Source organism: Spermophilus citellus (genome assembly GCF_964194105.1).
Source record: "Spermophilus citellus genome assembly, chromosome: 13".
NCBI lineage: Eukaryota > Metazoa > Chordata > Mammalia > Rodentia > Sciuridae > Spermophilus > Spermophilus citellus.
In genome coordinates this window covers 65,746,460-65,772,759 of record NC_138193.1, presented here as the reverse complement: position 1 = coordinate 65,772,759, position 26,300 = coordinate 65,746,460, and the positions used below count along the sequence as shown (strand labels likewise).

Here is a 26,300-nt window from a genome sequence, read left to right as displayed (position 1 = left end):
CTTGATAAGATCAAAGGATACATCTGGTTTTACATACCAGTAAGTCCTGGAGCATAAAACAATGCCTAATGCAGACTGGATTTTCAATAAATATTTTGAATTAATAAATGAATAAGTCAATAAGTAATCTCTTCTATTTAACTGCAACTCTGAGTCATATTCCAAGAATAAGCAGCTTCTTGACAACCTTTCTTTGTAATGGGTTAGTATTTGAAATTTTAAATAAATTTAACATTTTTAAATCAGTCATTATTTTCCCATCATCATCCTTACAATCACATAGAACATGATCTTCATTATTTTAAAGTGTGAGATTTTGATTCACCCTTGGATTTATCCTGTTGCAAACTGTTAGCAATTACTTTCAGCCTCTCTGAGCTAAATGCCAGAATGTCATGAATCAGGGGGTGGCACTTAGAGGTGAAGTGAACAGTTAGCCTCCAATTGACAAGCTTGCTTTCCCCTGGGATAATTGCGTTAAAGTCGCACGTTCCTGGGTGTGACCTTCTCCCAACACAATCTCCTTGACAAGTGGATTGATTACGTTTGACTACGCTTAATTAAATTAAAGATGTGGGAAAATTGAAGAGTTAAAATAGTATTTGTTAGGCAAGCATGTGATATTTGAAAAAAATACATACATGCTTTCAATGGAGAAACAAGAAAAACATATTTCCAAATTACATTCCAAGAGGTGTGATTGGATTGACAGCCCCATGGACAAAGGAGAGGATCAAAAGCTTTTTTCCCTGTCTGCGTTCGGAGTGAAGGCGCTCACCGCCCCCGTGGGCGGGGCCAACGCAGCCCGAAGGCAGAGCGGGCGTGGTTGAGGGCGGGCCCGGGAACCAAGGGGGCGGGGCTGCGGAGGACGAGAGGCAGTCTGGGAAGCGGCGCCATATTGGCGTCGTCCGCGCTGTATTGTCATAAATAGAGCCGGTTTTGTGGTGTTTTCACTACTGGTTTGGATGCCTCGGCCGTAGTAAGTGGGGAAGTGAGAGAACGAGCGAGCTGCAAGTGACTGCAGGAAAGTGAATACAGGGAGAAGGGAGCGACAAGAACGGGACTCCAGAGCGAAAGACACTCGCTGAAGAAGGAGACGCAGGAAGCGATGAAAGAGATGTCTGCGTAAGTGGTGGGGGGCGGCGGTTGAGGGCGAGGTGGGGAGAGGTGAGCTGAGGTGGTCACCCCGGGGCTTCGTTTCCCTTCCCTGACCCTAGTACTCTGCCCGCACCTTGCCTCAGTGATCTCCTTCCCCGTTCCCAGCCAGTCCGCAGTGGCACCTCCCCTATACCCGGTGGCTTACCTACCCACCTCTGCCTGGACTCGGAGACTCAGGAGTCCCTGTCTACCCCCGCGGTCCCGCCTCTGAGGACGCCCCCCAGACACTGATGAGGAGGGAGAGAAGTGCTTGTGTCCGTGGGGAGAAATTGTCGGTCACTCTCCTGTCCTCAGTACTGTCTGAGCCCGTCTGCTTCTGTCTGCATTGGCGCAAATACCATCCCCCTGCCTCCCCCTCCTCCCTGCCGGAGTGGCTGTCTTCAGGTCTTCAGGAGTGAATGACCTATTCCAGCCCAGGGGTTTCTGTTTGATAAAGGCAGAGGCCTTTTCGCCACTGACGCCCCCTCCTCGGGCCTCCCCACCTACCCACAATATCTACCGGTCTGTATCTCCTGCTCTCACTTTGATAAGTCAGAAACAGTTTCTTTGCTTGCCAAGATTTTGTTAGAGCTTCTTTCGGTTTATTGGGAAATAATTTAAATATTCATATAAAAAAATGCAGAGAATAGCTGAAACACCGCTTGTGCCACCACCCATTTCTCCCAAAGAATAACACGTGTGTGTGTGTGTGAGTGTGTGTGTGTGTGTGGTGTGTCTGCATTTATTTATTTAAAAGAAGTCAGACGTTCCAGATACATCTGAAGGATTCTCATTCCCCCTTCTCTGGTCCCATTCACTTTCCTCTTCAGAGATCCCCACAGTTCTGAATTGGATGTTTATTGTTGATGCATCTTTTATGCTTTATATACGTTTGTGTCTATAATAGCTGTCGTTGTTTTACTTATTTTTAAACTTTATAACTTAGTGTCACACTTGTCATTCTGCAGCTTGTTTCTTTAGAGCAACATGGTACCTCTCAGCTGTCCATGTTAATAGTTTCAATTTTAATTAATTTACATTAACTACTGTGTTGTATTCCATCGTGGGGATACGGCCAAATTTAGTCCTTTTTCTCTTAGTGACTGTTTAGGATATTTTAAGTTTTTAATGTTACAGTGTGGCAGGGAGCATTCTTTTACATGTCTTCTTGTCCACTTGTACTAGATTTTCTCTATGGTTTTTGCCTATAAGTGAAATTGATGGATTGAAGGGAATGTGCAATATGCTGATTACAACCCCCACCCCTTCCTGTTTAGATGAGGGAGGTTCAAAACCCTAGAATTGAGATTTTTATGATCAGTAGGGATCTCAATAGCCAACATTTTGAGAATACAGATAAGAAATTGAGACCTGGGACTATAGTATCAGAAGTAGTTATGGAAGAGAAAATAGAATGGTGGAAAAAGGTTTTGGAGTTCAGATTCTGGCTCTTTTTCTCTCTTTGAACCTCAGGTGCTTTTCTGGAAAATAGCACTTATTCAAGACCTGCCTCTTGGTTATTGAGATTAATTGAATGGTAATATTTAATCAGTCTGTCCCATGTCTATCATATACATGTAAGCAAACACAAACAATACCAGAACACCTCTGTAGCTCACTGAAGATAAAAAGCCAAATTTTTAAAAGGAAATACAACTTGAGCAAGGTGCGGTGGTGCATACCTATAATCCCAGCAACTCAGGAGGCTGAGGCAGGAGGATCTCAAGTTCAAATATAGCCTTAGCAATTTAGCAAGGCCCTAAGCAACTTGGTGAGACTCTGTTTCAAAATAAAAAGGCCTGGAAATGTAGCTCACTGGTTAAGCACTTCTGGGTTCAATCCCTGTTGCCCCCCGCCCCCAAAAAAATGTGTGTGTGTATGTGTGTGTGTGTGTATGTGTGTGTGTGTGTACATACACACACACACACATACACACATAAATATATATAAATATATATATAAGAGACTTGAAGTAACTAATAAACATTTACAAAATCAATGTTGAAGAAAATTAAACTGGTATGTTTCTTGGAGTTTCTTGGTATGTTTCTTCTATTTGATTCTTCCCTCCCTCCCTGTGAAATCTGTAGCTAAAGAATATGCCTTATTTTATAGATTTAATAATAGTGGTGATAAGCCAATGTTTTGACTAGTTAATAATTACTGTTGCATTTTTGTGATTTTAATTTTTTTTTTTTTTTTTTTTTGTAGTGGGTATTGAACTTGAGTGCCCACTGACCCACATCCCCAGTCCTATTTTGTATTTTATTTAGAGGCAGGTCTCACTGAGTTGCTTAGTGCCTCGCCATTGCTGATGGCTGGCTTTGAACTCACCATCCTCTTGCCTCAGCCTCCCTAGCTGCTGGGCTTACAGGCGTGTGCCTGGCTGTGATTTTAGAATTTTGACACAGTCATTGTACATATTTATGGGGTACAGTATGATACTTCAATTCATGTATATGATATATAATGATCAGAGTAGGGCAATTACATGCTTTACCTTACACATTTGTTGGAAACATTCAAATTCACCACTATTTTGAAATGTGCAATAAATTGTTGTCAATCACAGTTGTCCTACTGTGCTGTTCATTTTCCTTTTCAACTGCAACCTTGTACCCATTAACATGCCTCTCAGGATTCTTCTGTGTCTTATTTTTATAAGACTATTTTATTCAACTTAAAAGACTGCTTTTTATTTTGAGATTATATTCTTACTATTACTTGGTATTGATGTCCCTTAGTGAAAGCATGGTGAAGATGGATGGTAAGGTTAGTTGGTTAGTGTGTGTGTGTGCTTTTACTTTATTTTCACAGCAAAATAAGATGTTATAACCTTATTGGGTCCAAAATTTATTTTGAAGTCATTGGTCCATGTAAACCCCAAATCTCAGAAATCTATTGTACCTTATTCAAGAATGTAATTTCCTGATGGCTAGGGTCTTTGGAAGATCACTTGTATCCAGTAAAAAAGGTTTGACATTTAGTGTAAAGAATTGGGTAATTATTCAGTGTGAAATATTTTTAGTGCCAATCAAAAATTAAGAGTTAAGAGTAACAAATGTTAGGATTATAAACTCTGATTCAAACAAAGGGTGTTGAATTTCCCAAGGAGAAATCTAATTGTGATTTCATTTAAAAGCCAGATTATTTCACAAGGACTTTCTGATGGTATGTTTTTGTTTCTTTCTTAGGAGGAAAGCCCAATGGTTTTTACCAAGAAAGTTCTTTCTTTCAAGCATTTGCATTTCAAAGATTCTAGAAAGTAGATGGTACTTGATTTTAAGTCTGCTGGGTGTAATGGAGGTAGCCTTGGCACAGATCTCATTTAGGTATTTTTGCATTCAAAGAAAGTGGTGTTATGCCAACACATGCTGCTTTTGGCTTGAAAAGTCCCCATTTTTCCTTTAAAAAAAGTGCCTGCCCAAACTGTTAGTACTAAATTAATTTCTAAGGTAGCTCAGTTAACATGAGTGGATTGAGAGGGTGAATGTATCAGTATGATATGATACTTTAAATTTTTTCTACTGTTTCCTTTTTCTTCAATAGAAACACCATGCTGGACAGCCAGCGTCAACAAAAGCATTATGGAATTACCTCTCCAATTAGTTTGGCATGTCCTAAAGAAATTGATCATATTTATACACAGAAATTAATTGATGCCATGAAGCCATTTGGAGTATTTGAAGATGAGGAAGAACTGAACCACAGGTATGTCATTGAAAACTGTAAAATATTTTATTGTATCTTATTCAATCATTAATTCCAAAAACATATATTGAATGCCCACTATATCCCTACCTAGAGATACAGAAATGACAAAAAGAAAATTTTTGGCCCATCCTACAGCTTACATTTTAGGTGAAGTTTAGAAGAGACTAACAGTCAAATAAGTAAGATAAATACAGTATTACACATAAGTGCTACTGAGAAAGATAAAGCTGGAAGTAGAGGTTTTCAGAGAAGGCCTCATTGAGAAAATGACATTTAGAGGAAAATGTGAATATGGGTGAGAAGGTGGATAGTAGAGGGAAAAACATTCTGGATAGAAAGCCTGAGGTGAGAGTGTACCTGGTAGGTTTGAGTAGTACATAGTAAGTTCAAATCTGCTGAGTATCTGAAGCAGAGCAAGTAAGCAGGGAAATTTTAGCTTTAAGAAAGTGAGGTGGGAAGGGACTTGGACTTTGGACCTTGTAATGCATTTTCAAGGTTTTGGTTTATTCTGAATGAAACGTAAAGCTATTAGGGCTTTGAGGAGAAGATTAACATGATCTGACTAATGTTTTAATACAGTCACTCTGGCTGCTATATTGGGAATAGGGGTGCAAGGGCAGAAGCAGAGAGATTATTTAAAAGGCCATTATAATAACCCCAGGAGGAAATTATGGTACTTGGAACCAGAGGATGGCAGCGGAGGTGATAAATAGTAGAATTTGGGATACATTGTTAAGGTAAGGTTATTTAATGACTGTGGAATATGAGAAAGACAATGCCAAGGTTTTCAGTCTCAGCACCTTGAAGGATGGAGGAAAAGCAAATTCATTTTCTCATGTTATCTTTTATATCCCAAACCTTCTTTTATTTTTTAATGTTGATTTATTTGTGGCATTGACTGCAAATTTGTTTTAATAATACCAAACTGCTCTTATTAAATAATATACTTCACAAAAATTAGCCAATAATTAATTTGCCCATTTTAATTACTCAAAGACTTATTACTGGCAGTGAGCAAATGCTAGCCTCTAGTACTACATTGAGTTTATCTAATTATTACACAATAAAGCAAAGAAAATTGACAATTCTGTTGGCCTCTGCAACTCACAGAAGATAACTTTGTGATTTTTACTAGATTTTTTTCAATTTTGAAAATAGTCCAGAGACCAAAATACTATCATCACATTTATCATCTCTTTGACACTCTTAGGGATCTAAGAATGCCAAAAATGTGCTGTATATCAACAGATGTGATAGTATTAGCATATATATAATGTGCTTTTACTCAAACACCAACACAGAGATACTGTCTATATGTTTATTTCTTTAATATTTTTTTAAAGTTTTAATGTTACTTTTTATTATAGGTTGGTTGTTCTTGGTAAATTGAATAATTTAGTAAAAGAATGGATATCTGATGTCAGTGAGAGTAAGGTAAGATTCTATACTACATGGAATTCTTTGTTTCATTATGTCCTGGTCTTTTGTCCTAGTAGTAAGATGCAAAAGTTGAGAATTATCTGAAACACATTATAACTTAGCTCTGTGGTATACAGGGGATAAATTAGTCTAGATAATTTAATTTCTAAGTAGGTGAGGTTTTACCCCAGAGGTGGCAAATTATAGCTGCAAGTTCACATAAATTTTTTTTTTGGATCCATATGTAGTAGGCCAAAATTTAAATATGAGGAGATTTTATTTAAAAAACTAGATTTCAGACTTATTATGAAACATCAGATCTAGCAACACTGGGCCTGCTTTTGTACTCAGCAGAAAGGCTTGAATGGGACTGGGTTCCTGCCCTCTAGTACTCAGTACTTCCTGCTCCCACTATTCCCTGTTATTTCTGACAAGGCATGTGCCATTCATCAAATTCTGTATTTCTCATGTGGGAGTTCCTTATTTGCATACCTGCTTGGCCTCTAAGACATAGGAATTTGTAAACACAAATTTATAATTATGCAAGTAGCTTAACTGTTTTTCCTCTGAATTATATATTTTTCTTTTTTAGAATATTTTGAATATAATTGAATTTTCATTATTGTCTCATAATCACTGTGAATATTATTTTTTTTTAAAGAGAGAGTGAGAGAGGAGAGAGAGTGAGAGAGAGAATTTTTAATATTTATTTTTTAGTTCTTGGCAGACACAACATCTTTGTTGGTATGTGGTGCTTAGGATCGAACCCGGGCCGCACGCATGCCAGGCGAGCGCGCTACCGCTTGAGCCACATCCCCAGCCCCTGTGAATATTATTTTAATGGCTGGATTACAATTAAATGGGGCATGTTCAACTGGGAGTTAACTATTTTAGTTAGCAGGTAGCATTTCATCACTAAAAAAATTGTTAAGACAGACTATGAAAAAAAAACATTTAGTTAGTTTGCAATTTTGGAAGTTTGAGTCCAAAATTAGGCGACCCTTTTGCTTTGGACCTTTGATGAGGATAGTGAATGGCAGTAGTAAGAGTTTATGTCAGAACCAGTAGCACATCCCCACCCAGGAAATAGAACCAGTGGAGTTTCACAGTTCCTTTTGTACTTAGTTACGAATTACCGCCTTACCTCTTAAAAGTCCACACCACCTCCCAATACTGTCACCCTAGAGACCAGTCCTTTAACATATAAATCTTTGGAGGACAAGTGGTCTGCTCACATTCAGACCACTTGTCCTTCATCAGGTAACTCAAACTATTGTATTATAAACTTGGTTTGTTTTTTAAATAATAATTCCATCTCTTCCCATAGTAGTAGTTGAAAGTTCATGTCTGCCAACTGGTATCTATAAAGTTCCTTTATGCCCCTTAGTCTGCATGGGTTTAGATAAACATATCCTACAATTATTTCTTTTACAACTTTTATTACTTATTTCTATACCTATGATAAATATGTAGATTTGATTCAATGACTCAAGTAAGGTTAGGATTCTCCTAAGACTTTAGTCATTGAGTTTAACAGTCTTTATGCTATTTACTATTTACTCTTGCTGCCAAAAGGCTATCTGGCTCATTTCTAAGCTCTCAGCAAGGTTATCAACAGTGGAGTGATATGTCAGATTCTGAGCATGTGTAATCCTTGTTACTAGTAATCAGAAAGGAAGTTTTGACATTTTTCACTGAGTAGATAAGGTCATCTGCTATGTCAATTGTAATTCTTTGGTTTATGCATGTTTTAGTTTGGAAAATAACTGAAGGGTTTGTGTTAGAAACTCTAAATGGTCTAGAACACCAATTCTGATTATTTCAGCTAAATGATTATGTTTTAAAACATTTTACCGGACTGGTGTTGTGGCTCAGCAGTAGAGCACTCACCCAGCATGTGTGGTTTGATCCTTAGCACCACATAAAAATAAATAAAATAAAGGTATATAAAAAAATATTTTACTTATGATTCAGTGTATTGCTTTCTCACAAATCATGCAAGGTTTTTAAATTTCAAAGTAGAAAGGTAAACTAAAAGATTTTTCAATGTTTGGCTTAACTTTTGATTCATGTTAATTATTAATAAATTTACCAACTCCTTTCTAGCTATAAAATTGTGATACTCTTGAAACATTAATATTCATTAAACAGAAGAAGTAACAAGCATATTCTTCTATACAGATAGTTCTATTCAGGTTAATGAACAGATGTAATTTGTACTAGGTATTATAGGAAAATACAGAGAAGTAATAGATACAGTTCTCACCTTTGAGGATTTAAATATGGTTGGAGAGGAGACATTTATGGGTCAATAAGTGTAGTATAAAGATTTTAATAGTGGAGGAGCACAGAGGAAAAAGAGCTTGTTACCTGAATAAGAATAGTCAGGGAAGTCTTTACGGAAGAGGTAGAACTTGAAATGAATTGTGAAAAAAGTATTAAAGATACTCAAAGAGGCATGCATTTGAGGCAAGTGCAATGGCAAATGCAGTGGAAAGGAGATTGGGTTATGGAGTAACATCAGAAAGGAAGTTCCATAAGAGCACAGTGTAAAGATCTTCAGGCCCAAGAATCTTTACCTCAGTAGTCCAGGAAGATTGCACTGTAAAGTTTTGAGCAGAAGTAGTATGTAATGGAATAATTTAGGAACACAAGTCAGTGAATTTTGTACAACATAGAATAAGAGAAAAGAAAGACTAAGGGCAAGATTATATAGCTTAGGATAACTATTAAATAGCCTGAAGTTAGGGGAAGAGTAGTTGATTAGAATGGTAGCAACAAATTTAAGAGATATGAACTAAGAATTAGCCAAAAAGAATAATAATGATTAGTTTAGGCAGTATGGATAATAAGAAGTAGCTTGCTTTTTTTTTTTTATTGTAGTTGGACACAATACCTTTATTTTATTTATTTATTTTTATGTGGTACTGAAAATCGAACCCAGGACCTCACACGTGCTAGGCGAGTGCTCTACCGCTGAGCCAAAACCCCAGCCCCAAAGTAGCTTTTTAATTATGGTACAATCATAGAAATATTAATTGAAGTTATTAGATTAGCTCTCATGAAGATATCATATTAAGAATGACCTCACTTTCCTGAGAAAGTTTGCAGAAATAGAGTCAAGAAATTAAACATACTTTAAGGGGAAATGGGATAGGCTGAGAATATCATGTTGTAAATAGCTGAAAGCTCATTAATTTGTAGTTAAGAGTTCCCTGGTGACTGTTAAAAGTGATCAAGCCAAAAGACAGGGATTTGGAAAAGTCAGGTAGAGTCAAGTGATGAAAAAAAGTTTATATTTAAGAGAGAGATGTAGAGATGTGGGGCATGTGTAGTAGACATGAATGTTTTGTCCTCCCTCTGGGAATACCCTCTTTGTTTCATGTCAAAACCAAAAGACCCCTGAAGTGCTTTAACAAATCCCATTTTACCAAGGCTGTCAAATGTACTGTGTAACATATGCTGAATAAAATGTAGTAAGCATTTAGACACTCAAAAAAATTTTTTTTATTTGTTCTTTTAAGCTATACATGACAGTAGAATGTAAAGACGCTTTTTGTACAAAATAACTTGAACTATTGAATGTCTTTTGTGTGATTTTATTTTAGAATCTCCCACCTTCTGTTGTGGCTACGGTTGGTGGTAAAATTTTCACATTTGGATCCTATAGGCTTGGAGTACACACCAAAGGTAACTGGTTTTGGTTATATTCTAGTGATAAGAACTTTGAGTAAATGCTTATTTGTTCATAGAAAATATAAAAGCAAAAAATTCCCACTGTCACTACTCAGAACTGATCTTTATTTATTTATATATTTATACATATAAATATATATATAAATAAATAGTGGAATGCATTATAATTCTTATTACACATATAGAGCACAATTTTTCATATCTCTAGTTGTATACATAGTATATTCACACCAATTCGTGTCTTCATACCTGTACTTTGGATAATAATGATCATCACATTCCACCATCATTAATAATCCCATGTTCCCTCCTTTCCCCTTCAACTCCTCTGCCCTATCTAGTGTTCCTCTATTCCTCCCATGCTCCCGCTCCCTATCCTACTATGAATCAGCCTCCTTATATCACAGAAAACATTTGGCATTTGGTTTTTTGGGATTGGCTAACTTCACTTAGCATTATCTTCTCTAACTCCATCCATTTACCTGCAAATACCATGATTTTATTCTCTTTTATTGCTGAGTAATATTCCATTGTGTATATGTGCCGCATTTTTTTTTTTATCCATTCATCTACTGATAGGCATTTAGGTTGGTTCCACAGTTCAGCTATTGTGAATTGTGCTGCTATAAACATTGGTGTGGCTGTGTCCCTGTAGTATGCTGTTTTTAAATCCTTTGGGTATAGGCTGAGGAGAGGGATAGCTGGGTCAAATGGTGGTTCCATTCCCAATTTTCCAAGAAATCTCCATACCGCTTTCCAGATTGGTTGCACCAATTTGCAGTCCCACCAGCACTGTAAGAGTGTACCTTTTTCTCCACATCTTTTCAACTAACATTTTTCTTATACACACCTTCCATACTTTGTTCTGTACATATGTTTGCATGAACTTTAATGAAAATGCATAGTATGCTTTTCTTCATAAGAAATACTTTGATTTGTAGGAGCTGACATCGATGCACTTTGTGTAGCTCCAAGACATGTAGAAAGATCTGATTTTTTTCAGTCTTTTTTTGAAAAATTGAAACATCAAGATGGCATTAGAAATTTAAGAGTAAGTATCTTTTCACATTTGATATTTTGAAATTAGTAACCTAGTTATCCTAGGTCTTAGGATTATTGAAATGCCTCATAAGAAGTTGCTGTTTTGTTAAACTAACACATAAAGAGTAAGAACACAGGCTTTAAAATTATACAAACCTGGGTTTTCAACTGGAATACCACTTTTAACTCTTAGACCTTAGTTGTTACCTACTCTCTCTGAGCCTATATTTTATATTTTATTTTTATTTATTTATTTATTTATTTATTTATTTTTATATTTTATCTTTATTTTAAAGATATGGTGACAACATTTTTATAAGATTTTTTTATGGATTGGTGAGATAAGTTATAAAATTTTAATAGCAATAATTTGCAATTACTGGCCTTATTCCTACAAATATAATTTTTTATTGGTCAAGAATTTTGATTATTTTAAAATTTCTAACACTAGTGCTGTTTCTAAATAATCAGTTTTCACTTTAGACCCAAGAAACAGTAAGTATCCAAATGACAACATTTCTGCTTTCCAGTTTCCCACAAATATTTTTAGGAGGATAATAAATTTAATATTTATTGTCATAGACATTTTGTTTATCTTAAGTAACACAGGTCACAAAGTAGAAGTCCTTAACCTGAATATAAGATGAAGAACATTTTTTATTTTTTCTGTTAAGTTAAAATACAAATTGGAAACAAAGAGATTTACGTTACTGGCACTTAGGAAGTATAGAGAGAAGATTAACCTGTGTGTTATAATTGTTTTCCTCTTTTGTAGGCTGTAGAAGACGCTTTTGTACCTGTTATAAAATTTGAATTTGATGGTATTGAAGTAAGTGTTTATATTCTTCTGACTTGATAAATGAACTGATTAACCAATAAGATTTTTTGTTGGGAAAAAAAAAAAGATTTTGTTTGTTTTGTTTTATAATCCCTCAGTGCAGGAGAATGATACCCGGGGGTGCTATATTATTGAGCTTCATCCCTATCCCTTTTATTTTTTATTTTGAGACGGAATCTCATTAAGTTGTATAGGCTGACCTCAAACTTATGATCCTCCTACCTCAGCTTCCCAAGTAGCTAGTATTAGAGGCATGTGCCTCATCTAATGTAGGCACGTATCTTAAAAGAATTAAATAGTAATCTAAATAACCCCTCACCTTCCTCTTTCTTATTTCTATTGGCTTCTCACCATGAAAAATGAACAAACCTCCCTCTCTACCCCCATGGTTTTTAGATATATCTTTCTTTTTCTCATAATTTAAAATAATTGTATTATTGTAATTTTAGTTGGAGCAGTATTCTGTGTTTACATTATTATGATCTTACAAGCATATTCAGAGCTGAGCACTAAACATCCTAGATTACCATTCTTTGCTGTGTGATATTTTATTTTCTTAGATGTAAATAATTGTTTGGGGTTTTGTCATCTTGGAAAAAAACTTGAGTCTTTTTTTTTTTTTTTTTTTAAAGAGAGAGTGAGAGAGGAGAGAGAGAGAGAGAATTTTTTCGGGCCGCACGCATGCCAGGCGAGCGCGCTACCACTTGAGCCACATCCCCAGCCCAGAAACTTGAGTCTTTTCACCTGTTCCAATCTAAGCTGATTGTTTTTTTGTGAATAGTGTACAGCTGTCATCCTGGCATCTTCCTTTGCCAATATCTTGTAATTTCCTTTTGCTTCTCTCTAGAATTTTCTTCTTTCTGTTTACTCTCGTTTTTAATGGAGCTCATCCACTAACTTACTGAAAAAGTATATTGTTCAATATCTTGCATGTTTAAAAAATGCATTCATGGGCTGGGGATGTGGCTCAAGCTGTAGCGCGCTCACCTGGCATGCGCAGGGCGCTGGATTCGATCCTCAGCACCACATAAAAATAAAATAAAGATGTTGTGTCCACCGAAAACTGAAAAAAAAAAAAAACTAAAAAAAAACATTCATTCCATTCTTATACTAAATTGATAATTTGGTTGGTTATAGCATTCTAGGTAGGAGATGATTTTTCTCAGAATTTTGAAGGCCTTTCTTTATTGTCTTCTAGCTTTCATACTGCATTGAAACATGTATTGCCATTTTGATTCCTTATTCTTTGTATATGCCAAGTTTATCTTTTGGAAGTTTGGGGGTTTTTTGCTTTTGTTTCCATAGTTGTAAAATTCATGGTGACGTACTTGGGCTAGTGTCATTTCAGCCAGTGTTCTAGGCAGTCAGTCATTCTCTTTCAATTTGGAAATTTCATCCTTTAGTTTTTGGAACTTTATTGAATTCTATGGTATTTCCTGCCTTTGTCCGCTTTCCATCCCCCACCCTTACCCCACCCCACCCCACTCCCCCCCCCCCCCCCGCCAAATTTTTATTTTGGGTCTCCAGAACAGCCTGCTTTAATCAAATCATTTTAATTTTGTTCTGTTTTTTTTTTGGGGGGGGGGGGTTAATCTTTCAAACTTGCTTTTTTTCATTTGTACCGTCCTATTTTTAATTTCTAGAAATAATTTTATTTTCTAAAATGTTCCTTTTTATTTATGATGTGCTTATGTCTGTCCTTAGTTCCTGAATGTATTTTCTATCTGTTTTGCTAGGTCTGCTGGAACTGTTATCTCTTGTTCATCTGCTTTCTAGCTTTCATAGTTCTTGCTGTCTCTTTCTCTTTGTCCTAGTGGATTATGCCTTTAAATTCAAATTAACCAAACAAAATTTATCTGATATTTTAGTTGGGTTTCAAGAAGGAGTGAATGTAAATGTGTGTTGGATCTTCCATCTTTATTTAGAAATCCACTCAAAAGATTTTTTTTTTAAACACTTGGCATATATGTTAAAAGTCACAATATTTGCCAAAACCAGAAATTTTAATTATTGTAAAACTTCACTCACGTGAGATTACCTGCATACATCCTTGAGGTTTTGATAGAATTTAACAATTAATAATTAGAACTTTTTACATTTTGATGTGGGATGGGGGAGGATGAGCTGGAAGAAGAAAAAGTAATATTTTTTTCTTTTTTTTGCCTCTTTCCAAAGATTGATCTAGTCTTTGCAAGACTGGCAATACAAACCATATCAGATAATTTAGATCTAAGAGACGACTCTCGCCTGAGAAGCCTTGATATAAGGTGTATTCGCAGCTTGAATGGTAAGCTTCTAAAAAGAAATCTCAGATACTACTTGAAAACAGACAAGTAGAGCTCTTTTTGTAGAAATATTAATGGCCTTTTTAGGGATTGGACTAACTCTGTTATTTATAAGTTAAGTTGGATGGGGGTGTAGCTCAGTGGTAAAGCACATGCTTAGCATGTGAAAGACCCTGGGCTCAATCCCCAGTATATACACACATACAAAGATGCTGTAATTTTCTTTGTGTAGATAATATATAGATACCATGACCATCCTGTAAACCACAAATTTAATTTGAAAGGTTGTTTATGTTTTTAGTTATAGTTCACAAACTTATTGGTCTCAGGACCATTAAATCTTAAGATTTATTGAAAACTACAAAGTGTTTTTGTTTTTTTGAATTATATAAGTCAGTATTTACCATATTAGAAATAAAATCAAAATTTAAAAAAATTATTAGTTCATTTAGAAATAACAGTAATAAATCCATTATAAGTTAATGTAAATAAATTTTATGTATAAAGAATGACTTAAATTTTTCAAATCTCTTTACTCTTTGACTTAACAAAAGTCAGCTAAATTATTCTATCTGCTTCTATAGTCAACTTCTTAAAATATTTTGTTTTTGTTAAAATATAAGAAGAAAATCTTGCCTTTCACTATAAAGTTGAGAAGGGGGAATGTTTTAATAACCTTTTCAGATAATTGCAATTATTCTTATTTGATAGTACACCAAAACTTGACCAGTGACAGTTTTTTTTTCTTTTCAACAGCTTTTTGAAATATAATTATATACCATAAAATTTATCCTTTTCAAGTGTACAGTTCTGTGTTTTAGTGTGTTAACAGAGTTGTACACCATGATCTAATTTTAGAACATTTCATCATTCTCAAAAGATCCCTCATACCCATTTGCAGTCATTTTCCCTTCCAGCCCCTGCCCCTCATCTCAGGCAACCACTAATCTTCTTTCTGTCTCTATAGTTTGCCTCTCCTCATATTTCATATAATTGAATTATGTAATATGTGGTCTTTGTGTCTGGCTTCTTCCACTTAGTATAATGTTTGTGAGTTTTGTTCATGTTTGTAGTTTGTTACTTTTTTATTGATGAATAAAGGTGGTAATTTCTAAAAGGTTAATTACAATATAGAATCTAAAATCACATCAATGAAATTTTGTACTCTCACATGAAAATTTGCTGTTTTATCCTTTGAATGGATCTTATGGATCTTTTTCTCATGTGTGGTTTTATACTATATCATGCCTTGGTCATTTGGAAAATACTGATTCAGAGTTATTTGTATCTTCCAAATGTTAACACATTTCAGTATAAAATATTTTCTAGATTGCATTCATTATTATCACCACCAATTTTGTTAGAAGTCTGCCAGGATCACAGTAGCAGATAAACGTTATCCAATGTTCTAATTTAACAAAGTTTGCATTTTATTATTGGCAATAAATTGTGTCATTTGTATTCCTTGAAGTAAGGAGCTTACTTAGGTCAATTTTTAGTAACTGTGAATAACCATAGTTTATCTGTCAATCATACTTTCAAGTAAAATTGATGTTCCTTGAAAAAAAAACAAAACAAGTAGTTCAGCCTACAGCGCAAACTATCATACTCATTTTTCCTTTATTTAACTGTGTGTGTTAGTAAACCATGTATTATATTCTAGTATACTTTGTTGCCATTGCCTTGATTACTTGCTAAAGTATTAACAGGGATGCTTTTGTACCAACAGTGCAAATGTTAATACAGTAAGTGGGACAAAGAAATCTTTGGTACTATTATAAAAATGGTTTTAACCTCACGTATTCTAGAGGGTCCAAAGTCTGTACTTTGAGAACCATTGGTTTTAAGTATCTTGCTTAATTTGCTATACTTACAGAATGTAACAGTAAATCACATTATTTGTGAATAAGGTTTGTGTTGAAGCAAGAACAGTTTTACAACTTACATGCATTTAACAAAGTCAAATGAAGAAAAAAACTAAAAAGATACTTAGAACCACATCTACTTTAAGACTGGATTTCATTGCCCATACACTTTTAATTCTTCAAAAGCAGAGTACTTATATGTGAATGCTAAATTTCAAATACATATAAAAAATAAACCCTGACATATATCTTTCATTTTTAACATTTGGGAATCTGGAGGTTAGGAGGGTATTTTAATTCAGTTTTGTTGCATAGTGGAAAATGAATGTTTTGTCTTTTTCAGGATGTAGAGTTACTGATGAAATTTTGCATTTAGTGCCAAATAAAGAAACTTTTAGACTCACCCTAAGAGCGGTCAAATTATGGGCAAAACGTAAGTATCCAAGTCTTTTATGTTTACATTATAAAATTCCAGTTTTCTGTTGCCAGTGATAGAAGCACATATGGAAATTCTAAGCCTATTGATAACTATTAAGGATTGGGGCTAGTAGACTTAGAAACAGCTATTTGTTTTTCAATTATAATGATGTAATATGTGACTCTCCTTCCACCTTCCTTGGGTTAAAACTAAAAGCCCCTTAACCTTCCATCTTGGATTTCAGCCAGGCGCTCAGAACTTGAAAGGTCCTTTACATAGTCCTCATTCCATATTATTTGTAACTTCAGTTACATGTCTCTTAACAATGGTGATACATTCTGTGAAATGCATTGTTAGATGATTTTATTGTGTGGAAATCAGAGAATGTACTTACATAAACCTAGATGATAAAACCTACTATACACCTAGGCTATGTGATACAATTGTTGCTCCTTGGTTGCAAACCTATGTAGCATGTTATTGTACTGAATACTCTAGGAAGTTGTGACACAACGTAAGTATTTGTATATCTAAAGATATGGGTGGGTCAGTGAACAAGCAGTGAGTGAATGTAAAAACCTTGGTCATAGGGGCTGGGAGTTGTGGCTCAGTGGTAGAGCACTTGCCTAGCACTGGTGAGGCCCTGGGTTCTATCCTAAACACCACATAAAAAACAACAATAAATAAAATAAAGGTTAAGTTCTTTTTTTAAAAAGTATTTTAAAAAAATTAAAAACCTCAGTCATTACTGTACACTACTGTAGACTATAAACATTGTATGCTTAAGCTACACTAAATTTATAAACAAGTTTTTTTCTTTCTTTAGTTATAAATTAATCTTAGTTTACTGTGACTTTTTTACTTTACAAACTTTCCTTTTTTTTAAAAAAAACTTTTGGACTCTTGTAATATCATTTAGCTTAAAAAACAGACCGCAGTAGTACTTGGGCGATTAATGCAGGAGGATGGCTTGAGCTCAGAAGTTCAAGGACATCCTGGGCAATATAGCAAGATCCTATCACTTAAAAGAAAACAAAACAAAAACATATTGTACAGCTTTACAAAGAAAAAGAATTTGAGGGGGTACTGGGAATTGTACCCAGGGGTTCTTTATCACTGAACCACATCCCCAGACCCAGACCTTTTTTAAGAAAGTGTTGTTGAGGTTGCCCCAAACTTATGATCCTCCTGCCTCAGCCTCCCAAGTCACTGAGGATGATGGGTGTATGCCATCACACCTAGCCAAAAATATTTTTTCTTTATATCCTTATTATATAAGCTTTTTAAAATTTAAAATATATACTTTTAAATTTTGCTTTAATACTTTTTTAAGTAATTAAGACATAGGCCTACATAGGATTACGATCATTATTATTACTGTCTTCCATCTTCACATCTTTTTCTATTGGGCCTCACAGCCAGTATGCATGAGCTGTCATTACCTGTAATAACAGTGCCTTTTTCTGGAATACCTTTCTCAGGACCTGCCTCAAGCTTTTCTTGGGGAAGTATATTACTCTTTTCAGAAATATGTCCATATGCTTGATTTGTTTCATGTTTTCATCATTGATTTGCTTATAAGCAGATAATGCGCCATGAATATTCCTTTCTCTTAATGAAAATCCTTTCTGTGTTGGAGGTCCCTGTTTTCAGTTTTTTTTGTTTTATTTTGTTTCGTTTTGTTCAGTAGTGGGGATTGATCCCAAAGCCTCATACATGCCAAACAACCTCCGTACCACTGAACTATATCCATATTCCTTGTTTTCAGACTTTTTAGAGAGCATGTTAAGGTTTGCATTAGCTTCTGCTATACCCTTCAATGTGAATTTTCTTGGTGATGGTGGTGGTTCTTTTTTTTCTGCAGTTTCCTTTTTTCTTGCCTTTTCTTCAGCTATGTATTCATGAGGAGCTGGAAGTTTATTGTCTCCATTGTAGTCTTAAGGGAACACCATCATATATGGTCTGTCATTGACTGAAATGTTGTTATGCAGCTCATGACTGCACGTTTAAAAGATTTTTACACTTCTGGCTCCATATTTTACATAGTTTAAAACAACACTCCAACAAAATTTTGTGCGATTACAGAAATGTTTTCTTATCTGTGTTGTCAAATACAGTAACCTTATGACTATAGAGCTCTTGAAATGTGCAACTGGAGAACTGAATTTTAAATTTGTATTTCATTTCAGTGAATTTAAAGCTAAATAGTTCCCAAAGGAAGTGAAAACATACATACTAATTCTTGTATGAAAATGTCTCTAGCACAATTATTGATAATAGCCAAAAAGTGGAAATCGTATGTTCATAAATTGACGAATGAATAAACAAAAGGTGATATATCTACACTAAAATAGTATTTAGCAGTAAAAAGAAATGCAGTATTGATACATGATGCCACATACATGAAGCTTGAAACTGTTTTGTTAGGTGAAAGAAGCTAGTCATAAAAGACCATATAGTGTATGATTCCATTTATATGAAATGACCTTCATAGGTATTTCTGGAGAAACATAAAAGTGTATTAATGGCTACCCACCTCTGGGAGAATTGAGGGGGAAGTGTCAAAGTGTCACTGTTAGAAGTTTCTCTTTGGGGTGATGCAAATGTTTAGAAGTGACTATAGTGGTGATTGCAAAACTCTTGAGTATACCAAAAACCATTGAATTGTTTTAAATGGATGAGTCTTATGGTACGTGAATTTATATCAGTAAAACTATTCACCAAAAAGAAAAAAGAAATGGCCACATGTGGCTTGTGGCTACGATATTGAACAATGCACTTTGTCCTCAGATTCAAGTACATTTTGCAGTGAAAGAATAAGGTGAAAAATTTGCTGTGTGTGTGTTTTATTGAGCCCATGGCCATGTACATGCTAGATAAGTACTTTACCACTAAACTATATCCCCAGCCTTTTTTATTTTATGTTGAGGCAGAGTCTTTGCTAAGTTGCCCAGATTGGCCTTTAACTTGCTATCCTCCGCCTCAGCCTCCTAAGTAACAACAATTTGTTTTTCCTTACAGATTAAATATCATATTTTGTCAATTCTTAGATGCATATTTTTTACATTGAACATGTCCAAAATTGGCATTGTATAGTTGAATTTTTTCCACCTGTTCCTTAGTGGGACATAAAATAATGTTATATAATTGAGAGCATCTTAGGTGTAAAACAAGGTAATAATGTTTTATAGATTGCTGTAAGAAACAATTTTATAATAGATGAGTATATCAATGGTGTATTATACTTTATGGAGTGGTACCAGATTCTGTGAGATACTGAAGTTAATTGCCAATTTTACACTTGATTTTCAAATACTACCCATGAGTATGATTATTTATGAAATGTTCATTCTTCCCCATTTATAGATCCTCCAGATGCCTTTACTGATTACGTTTTTCTCTAAATCACAAATATTAAATGATGAGAAATTTCAATAGAGCCCAGCTGTAGAATTGGAACTAAGGCAGGGTACTGAGGTGTCTGTATTGGAAGGCAAAATAGACGTAGTAAGAGGAGCAATTTATGGTTGACTGTGAGCCTAGCATGAAGTGTTGCTTGTCAGTTTTAATGTGTCAATAAGGGAAAACATTCTAAACAAGTCTTAAGGATGAAGTTATACTATTGAATGTAAAGGATAGTAGATCTAAACAATAATTAACAAATGTAATTAATTTTCTAGGACGTGGTATTTATTCCAACATGCTGGGATTTCTTGGTGGTGTCTCCTGGGCAATGCTAGTTGCAAGGACTTGCCAATTGTATCCAAATGCTGCGGCTTCTACTTTAGTTCATAAGTTTTTTTTAGTTTTTTCCAAGTGGTAAGTATTCATATGTGTGTATGTATATGTATTTTGATGTTTACTAACTTCTGCCTATATGTAATTTTATTTGGAAATTTAAGACCTGTACATAGATTTTTTTTTTTTGTTTTACATTCCTTAAATTAAAAGTTTAAAAACATCAAATTGGTGGGAGGCAATAGTGGGACATCCAGACCAGAAAGCATTTTTTTTTTTAACTTTTAAAATTGAAACAAAAATTGTACACATTTATAGAATACCTTAATATATTGTTATGATACATGCATACATTGCATACTATTCAAATAGGGTAAACATATCTATTCAGACTTTTTTTTTTCATTGAAAATGTTCAAACTCTTTTTGGTAGCATTATCTATAGTATGTGTTCACTAGAATGTACTTATTTTACAAACTGTAACTTAGTACCCATTGACCAACATTTCCCCATCCCTCTATCTGACCTACTCTTCCAACCTCTGGTAACCACTAATCTGCTTTTAACTTCTATATCAACTTATGTGAAATCAGTATTTTTTAAATTCTGCATATGAATGAGATGATGCAGTGTTTGTCTTTCTGTGCCTGGCTTATTTCACTTAACATAATGACCTCCATTTCCATCCATTTTGTCCCAAATGACTGGATTTCACCTCTCTCTCTCTCTCTCTCTGTGTGTGTGTGTGTGTGTGTGTGTGTGTGTGGAGGGGGGGTCTGGAAAGGGGGGGGGATTCCACTCAAGGACTCAAGCATGCTAGCCAAGCACTTTACCACTGAACTATATCTCTATCCCCCTTTGTTTTTTTCTGATACTGGGTCATAGCAAATTTCCCAGGCTGGCCTTACACTTAGGATTCTCCTACCTCAGCCTCCAGAGTAGCTGGGATTACAGGCATATACTATCCTACCCAACTCATTTCTTTTTTTGTGAATGAATACACTATGGCACAATAATTGTAAATGTGGATTTTTAGCTTGCAAGAATGGTTACAATACATTTCACTCTGCACATTATCAACTGCGCAGAAGTGGTAAACTCTTCTCATCTGTACAATGGAGATAATAATCATAGCTACCATATTGGTAGTATTTTCAGTAAATGTTAGTTATTGCTGTTATTAAATTACCAAATTTAAATCTATGAAAGCAAATGAGAAGAAATGAAAAGATTCAGGTACCAATTAGTTAAGATTCAGGTATCAATTAGTTATAACTAATAAGTAACTGTTTGCCCATTTAAAAAACACTGCTTCAAAATAGTTTTCCTTTGTATATTTTTCCCTTACCTCTTTCTTTTCTTTTTTCTTTTCCTTTCCTTTCCCTCTCCTCCCTAACCTCCCTATCCCCTCCCCTCTTTCTTCCTTCCTGCCTTCCTTCCCTTCTTTCAAAGTTACCCAAAATATCTGCCGTATAAAGGTTGGAACATTCTAATGATTTTAGTTCTTAATATTTCATATAGTATCTGAAATGAGAGTCTATGTAAGTTAATTTGCTTCATTCGTGTTAGGGAATGGCCAAATCCTGTGCTATTGAAGCAACCAGAAGAAAGCAATTTGAATTTACCCGTCTGGGATCCTCGGGTATGTGAGTTATTGTGGAATTTCATTAAACCTTTTAGGAAAAGGACATTTCTCTAAATTATAGTCTAAAGATAATTCTCCCTTCTGTATAGCTGTGCTCCTTTCATTCCCTTCGCTGTGTTTTTTGGCATGGATGATTTGAATCTCTAATGCTGATCCAAATGTTATTTCATTAAAAATTGCCTAAGTAAGACTAGATGAGTGGGGCTAGGGCTGGGGCTCAACAGTACAGCACTCATCTAGCATGTGCAAGGCACTGGGTTCTATCCTCAGTACCACATTAAAAATGAATAAACTAATATAAATAAATAAATAAAGGCATTGTGTGCAACTACAACTAAAAAGTATTTTAAAAAACTAGATAAGTGTGTATATCAACCACAATATCATAATCCATGGTGAAAAACTGTCTCACAAGTAATTAGTTACTAAAAATAAAGTACCCAGGTATATTAGAAAACTTACCTTGCAGTACAATTTAAACCATATTCCTTTTTCCAAGATAGCATAATTTTTGTGTACCTTGCATTTTAATTTGCTTTTAGCTTGAGTGCTCCTTCATCTTATAACTAAGGAGAAGTCATCGATTGAGTGGGTGCATTGAAAACCATTGGACCAGATAATGCTTTTTATGATTATGATACTCTAATTTCCTTGGTTCTAAATGACTGTTATTTGTAAGGAACACCATTGATTTAACAGTTTTTCTGAAGAAAAATAAACTGCAAAAGGGTCCTTTGACTTTGATTATTAGACACATCTAATTTCAGAAAAAAATTGTAGTTGGGGAGGGGAAATGTGCTTCTTAGAATTGGGGGAAACTTAGTATTAAATTTATATTTCATATTCTTCAGACTTTTGGGGAAATGAAGTGAGGACAACTGAAATAGGAGAATAGATCAATTATTCTGCTTCTAATTTCACAGGTAAATCCATCAGATAGGTATCATCTCATGCCCATAATCACCCCTGCCTACCCACAACAGAATTCTACGTATAATGTGTCCACATCAACTCGGACAGTAATGGTAGAAGAATTTAAACAAGGTAAACATGTTGGCCCTATTGCCCTTTACATATTCCCACAAGGCTGGTTGACAGTTTTGTTCTCTATTGCAGCTATGGATTGGCAATTAGAATTATGTAACACTCTTTCTAAAACTTCTTTCAAATATTTTCCAAAGTATATGATAATATTAAGACCAAAAATTGAGCTAGTCCAGTTATGGTTTAACTTAATTTTTGTGTTCTGAGAAATAATATATTTACATTTTGTAACAAAAGAATTTTGGGGGAGTGGAGTGATACAAGAAATCAGACTCTCTCTTTCTTCTTCCTTCCCTCCCTCCCTCTCTTTAGGTCTTGCAGTTACAGATGAAATTCTTCAAGGAAAATCAGATTGGTCCAAATTACTTGAACCACCAAATTTCTTTCAAAAGTATAGGTATTTGAAATTTTGCATTTTGTGTGTGTGTGTGCGTTTATGCAATCACGAAGAATGATTTTAAATTTATTAAAGTTAATATATGGTATGTTAATATTTGGTAGATGATAGCTGTTTTTTAGATTTCTTAAGCAAAGTAGAAAATAAGTTAATTAAAGTCCTCTGTGTTAATAGAATTCCTTTATTCCAGTAGTAACTAATCCAGTATTAGTGATTTTTTTATGTGAATTTTTTTAAAATTATAGGGCCTATAATTAATTTTATGAAAATCAGAGCATACTTTAATTTTTATACACTGTGCTGATATTGCTCTTCTATTCATTGGGAAAGAGAATAAAAAGGTAATAATGGAAAAGCAGACCCTAATAATGTTTCTGTCTTGTTTTTCTGATTGTTGCTGAAAAATTCTTCATAGACATTATATAGTATTAACTGCCAGTGCATCAACAGAAGAAAACCATCTAGAGTGGTAAGACTTATATTCAACTTCTCTACCTACTGTGTGGTGAAAATAATATATTTTTATGGTGCTTTACCAATTATGAAATACTTTGATTTCCAAAATTATTAATCTCTCCCTTCTTTTTCTTCCACCCCTCAACTCTACTCACTACCCCTGCCCCAATTCCACTCATTACCCACCCCCCAATTCCCCCAGTACTAGGGATCAAACCCAGGACACTCTACCACTGAGCTACATCCCTGGCTTTTTTTTTTTTTTTTTTTTTTTTTTTTTGAGAGAAAATCTTGCTAAGTTGCTGAGGTTGGCCTAGAACTTGGCAATATTCCTGCTCTAGATCCCCAAGTGACTAGGATTTTCATAGTTATTATATCTTATTGGTGGCTGGTGTGTATAATCCATAGAGCACCAGTGATTAAGAACTGCCACTAAGTTAATGTTTCAGAATTGGGAGTGATATGAAATAAGAATATATATACAGATTATGCTCTTTGTTGTTTCTCAGAGTCAGATTTGAATAAAAGTTTTTAGGTGGTTTGGATGAGTCTTTGCATCATGATTTCCTCCATCCAAACTCAAAGGAAAAGATAACATTAATTTAAAATTTAAGAGATGGTGGCATGGAAGGTCTCAGAATGTAAGTTTCTGTCAAGAGAGAAGAGATGTTCTAGTATATTCACATTCTTGACTCCATTGGGCAGAACTGTTGGGCCACCAGAGATGGTTGTACTTTCCTCATGTCTGACTTCTAGAAAAGCAAAACATAGTACTATCTTAATGTTGCTTCAAGAGTTTTATTTCATTGGTAATTAAAAGAGACCCTGAAAATATTTGGAGCATCTTTGGGTCATTTTCAAAGTATTTTTCTAGATCAAAGGTCAGGAAATTATAGCCTGTGCCAAAGTCAGTCTGCCACCTATTCCTTAAGTTTCACTGGAGATAGAAAATGCTTGTTCACTCACTTATGTGAAACTTATGTCTATGGCTCTTTGCATACTTGATAGCAAAGTGGAATAGTTGCAAAAGAGACTGTATGGCCCAAAAAGCCTAAAATATATTTTGTCCAGCCCTTCACAGAAAAGGTTTGCCAGCCTCTCAGATACTAGACCAAAGCAGATTTTTGTGCATCTACTGTTGAGGCATACACAATTATAATGTGCAAGGTTTTGTTGAAGATGTTTGAAAAAAATTTTTTTAATGTTCTTATACTTGTTCTAATTTATAAAGTCACTAATAAGTTAATATTTTGCTGGAGCTAGTCACATTTCTTTAAAAATTTTTTTTAGTTGTAGATAGACAAAATACATTTATTTGTTTGGTTGGTTACTTATTTACTTTTATGTGGTGCCAAGGATCAAACCTAGTGCCTCACCCATGCTGGCTTGCTAGGCAAGCACTCTACCACTGAGCTACAACTTCAGCCCCCTCATCATATTTATTAAGTGAGATAGAAAATGAAGTTGCAGAAATCTGATGAAATTTTGTGTATTTTTCTAATATTTGATTTGAATTTAGTGACTTCTTTTTAAAATGCAAGGTCTAGTATTAATTTTGTGAAAAATCAGAGCATATTTATTTATAAATTATGGATCTGAATTAGCATGTTTGTTCACATTATTTAAACATATCTTGGCATTTGAGTTTAGACATAAGATTGAAAGTGGAAACAAAAATTAAGGACCAACTTAATCAAGAGTTTTTGTTCATGCTCAGATTAGGACTATTTTATAGTCTTAACCAAGATGGGGTATTTTAGATTCAGAAATGCATTATATTGATAATTCTTTTTGTTTAAAAGAAAACAAACTTTAAAAGATAGAATATACAGGAACTCGTTAAATGTGTCATTCATCTGAATGGTAGCTTAAAGAGGCCGTACTATGTTGAACTAAAGTTTTTAAATGAACATGTAAGGCTCCATAGCTAATATGCTATTTGATTTACTTAAGTATAGTTTCCAAATTTGACATGGACATAAGAAAATTCTTACTTATTTTAGGGTTGGATTAGTAGAATCTAAAATCCGTGTTCTTGTTGGAAACTTGGAACGGAATGAATTTATTACTCTTGCCCATGTGAATCCCCAGTCATTCCCAGGAAATAAAGAACATCATAAAGAGTAAGTTAACTTTATTTTTTTTAAGTGAATTGTTTCTTAATATTACATTTCTTTTTTTTTTAAATATTTTTTTTAGTTGTAGATGAACACAACATCTTAATTTTATTTGTTTTTATGTGGTGCTGAGGATCAAACCCAGTACCTCATGCATGCAAGGCAAGCGCTCTACCACTGAGCCACAACCCCAGCCCCTGTATTACATTTCTTAATGTCATTTTGCATATGCATTCAGATCAGTTCTAAGATTGTCATATAACAGGTATTGATGGGAAAGTGAGACATATGACTGAATGTAGTGACCATGGATTAAAAATAAGTACATAATATTTTATGCAAAACAAGCCTCCTATTCTTCTCTTCACTGGGTTTATATTTAATATTAATATAATTAATAATATTTTGATAGCCCATATAGACGTCTGTAAATACTCCCATCAAAATATTTGGAGCGGGATGGGGATATGGCTCAAGCGGTAGCGCGCT

The 26,300-nt window shown here is 34.6% G+C and overlaps 1 protein-coding gene across 2 annotated transcripts in view; it reads left to right on the top strand.

Moving 5' to 3' along the window:
- The first annotated feature begins 894 nt into the window (after window positions 1–894).
- Window positions 895–26,300, top strand: part of PAPOLG (poly(A) polymerase gamma) — a 37,533-nt gene continuing 12,127 nt past the window's right edge. For both annotated transcript variants that reach the window (XM_081264649.1, XM_081264648.1), the window contains exons 1-14: window positions 895–1,125; window positions 4,687–4,848; window positions 6,219–6,285; window positions 9,879–9,960; window positions 10,908–11,017; window positions 11,783–11,836; window positions 14,021–14,132; window positions 16,339–16,428; window positions 20,094–20,232; window positions 21,722–21,794; window positions 22,721–22,841; window positions 23,154–23,238; window positions 23,654–23,707; window positions 25,698–25,817. In XM_081264649.1, coding sequence (XP_081120775.1) covers window positions 1,109–1,125; window positions 4,687–4,848; window positions 6,219–6,285; window positions 9,879–9,960; window positions 10,908–11,017; window positions 11,783–11,836; window positions 14,021–14,132; window positions 16,339–16,428; window positions 20,094–20,232; window positions 21,722–21,794; window positions 22,721–22,841; window positions 23,154–23,238; window positions 23,654–23,707; window positions 25,698–25,817 — 1,286 coding nt within the window. In that variant the 5' untranslated portion in view covers window positions 895–1,108. The remainder of the gene's footprint in view (window positions 1,126–4,686; window positions 4,849–6,218; window positions 6,286–9,878; window positions 9,961–10,907; window positions 11,018–11,782; window positions 11,837–14,020; window positions 14,133–16,338; window positions 16,429–20,093; window positions 20,233–21,721; window positions 21,795–22,720; window positions 22,842–23,153; window positions 23,239–23,653; window positions 23,708–25,697; window positions 25,818–26,300) is intronic.